General features: G+C 35.9%; 1 protein-coding gene across 5 annotated transcripts; it reads left to right on the top strand.

Moving 5' to 3' along the window:
• Nucleotides 1-1,509: 1,509 nt before the first annotated feature.
• On the top strand, nucleotides 1,510-8,580 carry LOC121217706 (probable 3-hydroxyisobutyrate dehydrogenase, mitochondrial). Of its 5 annotated transcripts, XM_041093708.1 has the most exons (9): nucleotides 1,569-1,876; nucleotides 2,471-2,559; nucleotides 2,721-2,835; nucleotides 3,432-3,582; nucleotides 4,019-4,125; nucleotides 4,506-4,601; nucleotides 5,279-5,421; nucleotides 7,530-7,638; nucleotides 7,740-7,878. In XM_041093708.1, exons 1-9 carry the CDS (start codon nucleotides 1,757-1,759, stop codon nucleotides 7,740-7,742), a joined length of 933 nt encoding a protein of 310 aa, XP_040949642.1. In that variant the 5' UTR covers nucleotides 1,569-1,756; the 3' UTR covers nucleotides 7,743-7,878. The 5 variants fall into 5 exon arrangements, with proteins under 5 accessions (XP_040949639.1, XP_040949648.1, XP_040949642.1 ...); XM_041093705.1 differs by lacking the exon at nucleotides 7,530-7,638 and having other exon boundaries at nucleotides 1,510-1,876; nucleotides 7,740-8,569; XM_041093712.1 differs by lacking the exon at nucleotides 7,530-7,638 and having other exon boundaries at nucleotides 1,576-1,876; nucleotides 4,043-4,125; nucleotides 7,740-7,928.
• The last annotated feature ends 3,370 nt before the right edge of the window (nucleotides 8,581-11,950 follow it).

Here is an 11,950-nt window from a genome sequence, read left to right as displayed (position 1 = left end):
AATTTACCTATTCGAAATTTAATTCGCTATTAGACTAACTTTTAAAATATTTAATAAAAATATTTACGAACTCGTTTTACAGGAACAAAATCCCAAGTTTTACTTTTTGACATTATTGACTATCGAGTCGTTACATTATTCACTCACATTAAATAGAAATAATTCCCTGTATCAACAATTGAAAAATCCTTTGCAAGCTTCCAAATCTATTTCAACCTATTCAATAAGAAGGAAAATCCCACCGAATTTCCTAGAATTTTGACAATTAAAGCTTTCGTCCAAGGGTCACATAATGCTTCATGCTGTTCTTGGGAGATCGATAGGCTCAATTATCCCACATTGTTATCAATTAGGGAATTGAAAGATTCATCAACATCCTCAACAGGAATCATGACGTCATCCCAAGAAATATTAAAGACATATCTTTTATTCAAAATCACATCTCTAAAACTAAAATCATTTGCAACCTGAGCGGCATAGGACATATCCATCACATCAGATCCATTAAAAGAACACTTAATATTATGGCTTCGAATTAGTCTATTAACTAAATTTGTCAACCGCGGTGTCCTAGCACAATCTCTTAGCAGAGAACGACCCACAAAAGGGCCCGGAGAAGACCCTTCCGAGGTTAAACGCAACAAGAAAAGAAGGGGCAATTAAAAAGAAAAGTCAAATGAAGTAAAAAAGTAGGTACCTCTTTTATTTTATAAAATAAAATATTAATATTGTTTTAAATTAAATAGATTAAATTAGACGTTTGTTAATTATAAATTTATCATCACATTTCTAGTAAAGTGCTTAAGGAAGCAAATGTGTCGATATAACTTTATTGAGATTTTATTTAATTGTAATGTTATAATCCTACTAATCCTATTCACATTTCCAAAAAATACATTTAGGGGTGAGTATTCCATTAAATTAAGTAAATACATTTCTAGTTAATCAAGTTGATGAATGCTATTTTATCATTATAAATCAATTTATTTTTTTAATCGAGTTGAGTGAACTGAGATTCAAGTTAAATAAATTTGTTCGAGTTAAAGTAATTTTTTTTAAAATTTATCATATTAAAATCTTGTTGACAATATAACTAAATTTAACATTAAATAACATAAATACTATATATACTTGAAAACTCTTTTAAAACAAAATAAGAGAAAAACACAATATAATTAACATGATAAATTTGATTTAATAATTTAATTAAGACATCAAATTTATCATTTTAAGTTTTTTAAAATGATCATTTAGCATATATATTTAAGATTTTAGTTTTTCATATGTTTAATGTATTTTTATTTGGAAAAAATGTTTTATAAATATATTAAAATTTTGAAAATAATTTTATTTTTTTAGAGTAACTAATTTACTTATTTTAAAAACTATAAAATACTCAAAAGCTATTAGATTAATTTGTTATTTGAGTGATTGAACGGTAAAATTAACGGTTTCCAATTAGAAAAAAAAACAAATTTATTTATTAAAATTTATTGGAAAATACAGAGTAATTTGAATAATTGATTAACTCAAAATTGGAAGGAAAAAAAAATTAGTATTTTCCAATAGAATAGAGCTTTCCTTCATTCGAACATGGAAAGTACTAAATTCCCTTTCAGTGTAAAAGACTCAAGATTGAGGCAATCAACTAGTCCTAGGCAAAAAATTAAAAATAGTGAGGCAATTGCACAATTAGTTCCACTTACTAGTGTTCTTCCTGGGAGGAAGGAAGCCTCTTTGTTCCATTATCAATTCAATGGCGATGATGAAGATGAAGATTAACGGTTACAGACTAAGAGCCCTACTTTCTACTTCCCTCTCGTCTTCTCCTTTTCATTCCGTTCCGTCTCGCACTTTCTCGTCTTCCTCCTTTGAGGTAAGCATCCTTTCCCTCAAAACTTTTGCTTTTTATTTTTTTGACTGTATCTTGCCTCATATATGAAATTTAAATTTTCATTCCAAATATATTGCTTTGGTTCTAGCTGTTTAACTGGAGTTATAGTTGATTTTTTTATGCCTGGGAATAAGGGAATTGAGACTTGAATTAAGGATGATTGGACAAATCAACTCACTAAACTCCAGGTTCGGAGTCAGAGTTGCTAGATTGATTTCCAGGCTACCTACTCAAGTGAAAACATAAGAAATCTGAATTAGTTAGGACCTAGGAAGAGCTAAGTTTGGTTTAATAAATTCATTGGATTATGTTCTTAAAATGATGCACAATGAAGTCTCTGCATTGAGCATTCTCAATTAGGAAAGCTTTTTGTTAATCAGGTTTTCATATAATAATGGAAATTGTCATCGGTGAGTGTTTTTGGCTTAGTTATTGGTGGAAATATAATCTGTTTCTCGTGTTCTTTCAGTACTAATTACTTCTATTTTTATGCTACCGTGTCTTATTGTAGTTTTTGTTCCGATTCTTCTCCTAAATCCTATTTCGATTACATGTATCATTCTTTTACTTTGACAGAATGTTGGATTCATAGGGCTGGGAAATATGGGATCCAGAATGGCAAATAATTTACTCAAAGCTGGATACAAAATGACTGTTCATGATGTGTAATGCATTCAAAATTTTCCTCTCCTTCAAAATTCCATGCTTATTTAGCTTCTGTTCTTTCCAGCTAGTTTTTATGTATTTAGGTGCTTCTTTGTGTAGAAAGTAGAAATGCTACATTTCTACTCTGAAGCAAATTTGCAGCTTTATTTTTTAAAGTCAGAAACTGTAATGTCATGAAGAAGTACTCTGATATGGGAGTTTCAACAAAACAAACACCTTTTGAAGTTGCAGAAGCAAGTGATGTTGTAATCACAATGTTGCCTTCATCATCTCATGTGAGCATTAAGACTCAGTTAATCTCTCCAATGTTTTTCTGTTGTGGTCCATAATGCATAAATAAACTTATTCTAGTTTTGATTTTTACCTTTTAGTCTTTCAGACTGTCCATAAAGTCTGTTATCTTTTTGTCACTGTGAAATCATTCTTTCGCTAGATCCATAGAAGTTGTTTATTAGCTAGAACTTGGTTTTCTGTATTCTTGTTTACAATTATGGCTATCAGTTCTTGCTGTAATGTTATAGAGGAAAAAGGTAAGTTCTATTTTATCTATTTTCTTCATTGTGTTAAACCAGAAATATTATAAGGAATGCAGGATGAAATATTATCTAGTGAAGTAATAAAATAGAGTTCATTAGTTTTCATTCTTTTTGAGAATCAAATATGTGAGTTGAATCCTAATGCTTTCAGGTTGTGAATTATGTTGTGTAAATTATACTAGGGTAAGTACTTAGGTGTCCTAAAGCTAGGTTGTTAATTTAGATTTATCAGATTCAGATGCTATTAAATATTAATTTTTCTTTTCTCTTTGATTCCTAAGGTTTATTATCAACTGCAAAAATGTCTGCCTTAATGACCAATATGATGTATACAGGTATTGAATGTTTACAATGGACCAGGTGGCTTACTTCAAGGAGGAGATCTCCTAACGCCTCAATTATTTATAGATTCATCTACTATTGATCCCCAAACATCAAGAAAGCTCGCTGTGTCTGTATCTAATTGCATTCTAAAGGAAAAGAAAGGTACCAGTCAGTGAGTTAAGCTAAATATGAGATTTTAATAGAGCTTTTAGTCATTAGGATAAACATGATTAGTATATCACTCTCTTTGTTTTATTTACCATTTAATATGTGAGATCCGTTTTTTTTTTTTTTTTTTAAATTTCATGTCTTACTTTCCTATGATCCTCTTTCTCTCGTCACACACACACACAAATACACTGACCTCTTATCAAGAGAAATTGAAGATTATGATTTGGTTGAGAGACATTTAAACAAGATCATAGTGATGTGTTAGATGTTAATTTGGGATCACCATTGTGTTGGCATTACCATTCAAACATGAGAATGAGACAGCTATATTTGAGATGAACCTGCATGATATGTCTTCATTCCTTTTCAACCTTCATCTTTAAATAAATATACATGCACACACGCATAAAAACATATATTTTTTCAGTTTGGATTCATATAACTTATGTAGAGAATTGGGAGAACCCTGTCATGTTGGATGCTCCCGTCTCTGGAGGTGTTGTAGCTGCAGAAGCTGGTTCACTTACTTTCATGGTACGAATTCACTTTTGATCACCTTTTCTTTTTCTAGAGTTGACCTATTATATATTGTTTTCCATTGAATGGATATGGACACTCATTAAACTTCTTCCGAACCTTCTTCAGTTCTTCCCCAAAAAAGGTAGGATAGCAGTCCTCAGTTGTAAATTACTTTTACTAGTAAATATTTTTCCAATTATTTTAACCTTGTTCGTGAATTTACTGTTTAGTATCAATTTCGTTGCAAGATATTATAATTTTTACTTTATATTTTCAATGATGTATGTAAGATTAGTTGCCACAGAAGTCTGGTATTTTAGAAACACAAATGATATTAGGTTGGCAACACTTTTAGGTAGTATTAAACCTATGATAAAAAATGCCATGTGATCCAGGTTGGTGGCTCTGAAGATGTGTATCTTGCTGCCAAATCCTTACTCCTCTCGATGGGAAAAAACACAATTTTCTGTGGTGGACGAGGAAATGGTTCAGTAAGTTCTCTTAAGACGATGAAAATATTTCCTTTTGATTTCCTCGATCTCTCTCTTTGCCCCTCCCTCCCTCCAGAATAGCAAGTAGGACAAGAAAACTCAAGTTTACACTATATTTTCAAGAAATTTTAGTTTTTAATAGTTTCTGGATAAATTTGGCTAATGACTAAGAGTTTTCTTTCTTTCTAAGCAGTCTTGGCTAACTAATGATGATATATGACATCATCTATAGAATCGATGATCGTATCAGTTTAAAGCATGCAGCCCAAAATATTTACTGAAAGCGGATGGACTTAATTGGACTCATAATGGGTGTAACTAAGCAGCCAAAGTTATAATTTGGTCAAGTATCAGTTCTTAATAAATTTAGACAGCCTGCAGTTATAGGAGTTACTTTTTCATTCATGCTTAAAATAATAAAATTTGCAACGGGAAATATTAATATGTAACAAATAAAGCCTCATTTCATATTTCTTCAATGCGATAACTTGGAGAATTTTTATATATGTTTTGTATGATAATATGGCAGGGATATGGGTAAGTTCATCCATTAATTTGATTTGCTGGTAGTGAAATAATAATTCCTTTTGGTCTGTTTTAGGTTTCATTCTTATTCTTCAACTCTATGGATTTGTAGGTGAAGTTGTGATATCATTGGTTTGGTTCCTGTTATTCAGGTGGCAAAGATATGCAACAATTTGGCAATGGCTATTAGCATGCTTGGACTGTCAGAAGCTTTAGCTCTTGGTCAGTCTCTAGGAATAACTGCTAGTACGCTGACAAAGATATTTAACTCTTCAAGTGCACGCTGTTGGAGTAGGTACTAAGCACTTCTCTACTGTCTCACTGTTATGGGCCTTGGCGTAGGATCTTGTCATAGGTCTAGACGAGAAAGAATTCTTGCTTCGACCTATGGTTACTCAAAAGACAGATTCATCCTTGACTGAACCCCCTCTCAAAATAACGTATCTTTTTGATAGAATAATTGCTTGCCTCTTTATTTCATATTGGCAGCCTTTTATAGACTGTTAATAACAAAGGAAAGAGTCCTAATTGACATAAAATAGAATTCTTAACTTAGAGTTTATGAAGGAAACAAAAACCTAATATAATATGGAAAATAAGTAAAACTAAAACTTTTAATAAAGCCTGATATAATAAATAAAACTAAAATTCCTATTGCAATAAAAACGTCCATATCATTACTCCCCTTCTCGGAGTTGAGCTTATCCTCAAGCTCAAATTCAGAATAAACTTCAGAACTTATCCAAAATCATCTATCTCATCATCATCTTGCTTGCCTTCAACATATGGTACTTCTATCCAAAATAACGTTTTACATTTGTGTCCCATGGAATAAGACTCGTCACAATTATAACACAGCCCTTTAGCCCTTCTTTCTGCCATTTTTTTCCGTGTCAATCTCTTAATAAATGGTGTAGAAGAACCTATTTTGCCGCTGTTCCCTGTTGGTTCTGTTGTTTGTCCCCCTGCCTTTGCAATGCTCTTAGTTATTGGAATGATTGAATTGCTGCCAATGTTTTGGGAAGTTGGCCAATTCAGGATGGCTCGAGATGACAATTTGAAAGAGACATTTTGTCTACGTTCCAATGTTCGAGCCATATTCATTGCAACTCCAAGGTTTTCCGGTTGTTGTATCTCAATATCAATTCTAAGTTCCTCGATCAACCGGGCAGTAAAGAGGTTTACTTGTTGTCGAGGTTTCAGATCAGTAGTCCTAGCCAATAGTGATTGAAATTGGCATCGATATTCCTCAACAGTCCCAGTTTGTTTCAAGTTGGCAAGTTCTCCCAAGGGGTTATTACTCATAGGTGGCTCAAACCTTACATGACAACACTCTTTGAAGCGCTCTCAGTCAAGATTTGCCTCCTCTTCTTCCATTTGATCAAATCACAATTGTGTCTTCCTAAAAGATGGAATGATTCTAAGCTTACTTTGTCTTCTTCATTAGTTCGTTGATTGCCAAAAAATTTTTGTATCTTTTCAAACACCCTAAAGTATCTCCGACACCATCATAAGTGGAAAATTCCATCTTAGAGTATTATGGCACCATGCACCGACCGTGTTGCAAGTCTAAATTCCTTTTCTGCCTCCGCTGTTGCCTTGTTCTTCATTATTCTTCTCTGAATCTCCTTTCATTATCTTTTGGACCGAAAGAGATAATATCGCCACCTACTTGTCTAATGCTTGTTGCCTTTTAGCCATTTGTTCCATGAAAGCCTCCAGCTTGGCTGTCAAAGTCTTTTCGTGACCCATGACAGCTGGTTCGGATACCAAGTTGGTATGCGCCTTAATCTAGTCACAGGTCTAGACGAGAAATAATTCTTGCTTCGACCTATGGTTACTCACAAGGCAGATTCATACTGAACCCCTCTCAAAATAATGTTTCTTTTTTATAGAATAATTGCCTTTTATAGACTATTAATAACAAAGGAAAGAGTCCTAATTGACATAAAATTGAATTCCTAGGGTTTATGAAGGAAACAAAAACCTAATATAATAGAGAAAATAAGTAAAATTAAAACTCTTAATAAAACCTGATATAATAAATAAAACTAAAATTCCTATTACAATAAAAGCGTCCATATCACTCACTTGCAAATATAATAAAACAAATATTCTTCAAGTTACCCTTCAGTAGATGTGCTAGCCTCTTATAATATTCAAAATTCTCTGCCTAGCTTCAAATCTTTTATTAGAAGACAATCATACAGGACCAAAAAAAAAAAGTTATGACCCTAAGCGTGGAACATGTACCTGTTTTTAATTAGTTGACAACACTTTATATAAATTAGATCCATTGTTTACCTGTTTATTGTCACCTAAACAGGTTAATGCTTTTAATCTAGGAAGTCAGATCATTCATTTCTTACTTTACAATGTGTTTTCCATGTTTTCAATGCATAGCTGCTTTCTGTTAGGCAAGAAATCTGGGGGAGGGGAGAGGGTAAGGGAAAGCTTAATTCGTATATATATGTTCTCAAGAGCATGTGAGGCCGGGCTGGTTTTATCAAGAGTGAGTTATTCTTTGAATTGGGATAATTCGAGAACTGGTTTACTGTTGGTGAATTTCCCATAGATATGCTCCATAATTCTAAAATATGCTCAATGTGACAGTGATAGTTATAATCCAGTTCCTGGTGTGATGCAAGGAGTGCCTTCTTCAAGGAATTATAGTGGTGGATTTGCATCCAAGCTCATGGTAATCAGGTTTCTTTGCCTATATTTATATCTGTATAGATAAAAACTTGCTTCACATTTATCATGCTTCATCAGGTTGCATAAGGCACTGCAAGCTTGTAAGTTATTTAGGCTGAAATAGCATGTAATGACTAGTTAACACAATCTATTTTACATTCTAGTTTAGCTCGTACTCTTTCTGCCATTCTGTTCTTTCAGTTTTCAGAATCTAACATGAACTATACATACAGGAATTACTAGTTCTTACAGGAAGTAACATGCTTGGTCATATTTCTACCAGTATTGAGTTACATTGAAGTTTAACACACATTGAACAAGTTTAGGAAGAAGAATTATTCTTATTTTTTCTAATCTGACTATAGCCTTTTAAAGAATAGCAGGAAAAATAAAAAGGAAATAATCTCTAGAAATTAGCCTATCCCTAAAAATTAGTAATTTGATTATGGCTAATAGTACAAGGAAATTCCTAGAACTAAGGTTGAAAATCTGCTTAATTTAAGGAATTCCAACACTCTCCCTCAAGCTGGAGTGTAGATGTTAATCAAACCCAGCTTGCCCATAATTTCTTCGAACATTTTTTTGCTCAAGCTTTTGGTTAACACGTCTGCTACTTGTTGTCTTGTAGGTAGATATGAAACACAAACTTCCTCTTTGTTAATTTTCTTCGTAATAAAGTGGCGATCAATTTCCACATGCTTGGTACGGTCATGGTGTACAGGGTTATGAGCTATGCTAACTGCTGCTTGGTTGTCACAGTATAATGTTATAGGTTTGTATAGGATAATTTAGTTCTCCCATTAGCCGTTGTAACCACATTCCTTCACATATACCGTGGGACAAAGCTCGATATTCAGATTCAGCACTGCTGCGTGCCACAACAGATTGCTTTTTACTCCTCCATGTCACGAGATTACCCCAAACATAGCTGCAGTAACGCTTGTGGAGCGCCTGTCATTAACTGCCCCTGCCCAGTCTGCATCAGTGTAGACTTCTATGCTTCGATTTACATCTTTCTTGAAATGCAACCCCTTAGTAGGAGTCCCTTTTAAGTATCTCAATATCCTGTAGGCAGCTTCCAAATGTTTCTCCCTAGGAGCATGCATAAATTGACTATAACACTTACTCCAAAAGCTATGTCCGGACGAGTGTGAGAAAGATAGATAAGTTTTCCCACTAACCGTTGATATCTCCCCCTGTCTACCTCTTCTCCATCCTTATCAGTTCCTAATTTAAGGTTGGGTTCCATAGGAGTCTCGGCTGGTTTGCAACCCAACAGTCCGACTTCAGAAAGTAGATCAAGAACATACTTCTTTGAGAGATTGAAATACCTGCCTTTGACCTTGCTATCTCCATTCCTAGAAAATATCGAAGATTCCTAAATCTTTAAGTTGAAACTCAAGACTTAAGAACTCTTTTAGTCTTTCAATTTCAATAGAATCATCCCTGTCAATATTATGTCATCTACATAGACAATGAGAATACAACACTTCCCATTATCCGAGTGTTTGTAGAATAAGGTGTGATCAGCTTGACCTTGAGTATAATGTCTACTAGTCATGGCTTTGGCAAAACGATTAACCAAGCCCTAGTGTCACGGACTTAGAGTTTTCCCACGCGATCCGTGCGGCCTTAGGCAGCTTCTCTGCTCAAAACGCCTAAGTCAGCCTAACTTGTAACAAAAAAAGATTCAGCAGCAAAAACGCCCAAATCAACTTCACTGCAACAATAAAGGATTCAATAGAATTCCCTTAAGATTTTCACGAAGAACAGCGGAAGAACGAAGTAAGAACGAGCCTTGAAAGATGAACAAAAGCAAGAACACTTGAGAGAAAAGTTTGAGTGAATACTCTCAAAATTCTTATTAATAACTCAATGAATCTACAATGAGCAAAGAGGTCTCTATTTATAGTTGAGCCTCACAGTATATCAATAGCTATAATTAAAAGCTGAATACAATTAGAACTCTAAGCTTACATAACCAGCTATGTACAAATAGAACTCTAAGATTCCATAATTATATCTTCTAGAACACTTCCCATTTCTATCAGGCTCTTGAGATGGGCTTTTAATCTTTCAAATCACCGGGCCAGTTTGGTTGGGCCAGTTTGGTTGGCCTAAATGACCTCCCTCGAACACGATGGATCGCACCAGTTTGTCATGGTTGCGAGCACCGACGCGCAACCCATGACATTCTCCCCCACTTGTCTAAGCGACGCCCTCGTCGCATCCTCCTTATGGAACTGGTCAATCTTCCCTTGGAACTGCCACAATGCCTCAGCAGGTTCCCAACTTGCTTCGCTATCAGGTAATCCTTCCATCGAACTAAGTACTCGTGCTGTGGTCGATGGTACTTTCGTCTAATTACCCGATCTGCCTCAATGTTTTTCTACTTCACGATCATACGAGACTTTTACCCCCATCGGTGCTCGTTCGGACTTGCCTCGATTCGGATCTTCTTGATCCTCATGAAACGGCTTAAGCATGCTTACATGGAAGACTGGGTGTACCTTAAGTTTTGGTGGCAACTCCAGCTTGTAGGCCACCTTGCCCACTCTCTTCACAACTTTAAATGGCCCTTCATACCTTCGCACAAGACCCTTGTGCAAACCAGTATATCGTAAAATCAAGTGTAGTTTAGCAAGGACTGAGTCACCCACTTGAAATTGTACATCCTTCGGTTCTGATCGGCCCACTTCTTGCTACGCTTACTTGCCTTGTGTAAAAGCTCTAGCCAAGTCATTCTTCTCTTGCCAATCTTTTGCGAATCTATAGGCTGCCGGATTTGGTCCTGTTAATGTGTCACAACAGCGTTGGGTGTGAGTGGCTGTTGACCCGTCACTATTTCAAATGGACTTTGATTCGTGGTCCCACTTTGCTGCAAGTTATATGAAAATTGGGCCACATCCAGTAACTTTGGCCATTCCTTTGTGTGGCACTCACATAGTGTCGAAGATACGTCTCCAACAGTGCATTTACTCGTTCAGTTTGCCCATCGGTTTGTGGATGCATGCTTGTGGAGAAGTTCAATTCTGAGCCCATTGACTTAACAACTCCGTCCAGAACCGACCAGTAAATCGACCATCTCGATCGCTGATAATAGATAGTGGCACTCCCAATATTCACCACGTGTCTAAGGAATAACCGAGCTGCTTCCTCAGCAGGGCACTCTTTGGTCGCCGGAATAAAAGTCGCATACTTTGAAAACCTGTCCACCACACAAGAATACTAGCAAACCCGTCAGACTTAGGCAAACCAATAATAAAATCCATGGATAAACTCTCCATGGCCTTTCTGGGACTGGCAGGGGTTGAAGCAAGCCGGCTGGAGTCTTTAACTCAACCTTGTCTTGTTGGCACACTAGACAAGTTTTCACATAGGTTTCCACATCAGCACCCATGTGAGGCCATAATAGCGATCCTCCAAAAGGGCCAAAGTGCGATGCATCCCTGGATGGCCTGCCCATTTCGAGTCATGACATTCCTTCATTACTTCCTTACGGAGTTTCCCATAATGGGGCACATAGAGGCGGTGTCCATGAGTGTATACTAGCTCCCCATCAAGCCAAAACTTCTTGTTTTCCTCCTTGCAAGCTCAATCAAATTTTTGGCCGTAGGATCATGGACAATCCTCTCGAATGCGTTCCAACAAAGAGCCATCAGGTTGACTGATTGTGCGGACTCCATCTTTCGACTAAGTGCATCAGCAACATTGTTGGCACTTCCTGGTTATATTCCATTGTGAAATCAAACTCTGCTAGTAAAACTGCCAACGAGCCTGCTTGGGAACAACTTTTTCTGGGTTAGAAAGTAACTATTGGCAACATTGTCGGTAAGGACCACGAACCTGGAACCCAATAAATAATGTCTCCATGTGCGCAAGCAGTGTACTACCGCAGTCATCTCTTTCTCTTGGACCGTATATCTACGTTCCGTCTCGTTAAGCTTTCGACTCTCGAAAGCAATTGGGTGTCCATCTTGCATCAGTACTCCCCCAATAGCATATATCTGATGCATCTGTACGTACCTCATTAAGGCTTCGTAAAAATCTGGCAAGACAAGTACGGGGCTCCCTCGTCATTTCTTGCTTCAATTGGTTGAAGGCCTTTCTCACATTCTGGACTCCAATCC

This window comes from Gossypium hirsutum, chromosome A03 (genome assembly GCF_007990345.1).
Source record: "Gossypium hirsutum isolate 1008001.06 chromosome A03, Gossypium_hirsutum_v2.1, whole genome shotgun sequence".
NCBI classification, from domain to species: domain Eukaryota; kingdom Viridiplantae; phylum Streptophyta; class Magnoliopsida; order Malvales; family Malvaceae; genus Gossypium; species Gossypium hirsutum.
The sequence above is the reverse complement of the archived record's forward strand: the minus strand, read 5'-3'. Positions and strand labels throughout refer to the sequence as shown.

Coding starts and splice junctions, on each gene's coding strand:
- LOC121217706 (XM_041093705.1), top strand. CDS start 1,757: ATGGCGATGATGAAGATGAAGATTAACGGTTACAGACTAAGAGCCCTA. Junction 3,583..4,018: donor CATTCTAAAGGAAAAGAAAG/GTACCAGTCAGT, acceptor ATATTTTTTCAG/TTTGGATTCATATAACTTAT. Junction 4,126..4,505: donor CTGGTTCACTTACTTTCATG/GTACGAATTCAC, acceptor CATGTGATCCAG/GTTGGTGGCTCTGAAGATGT.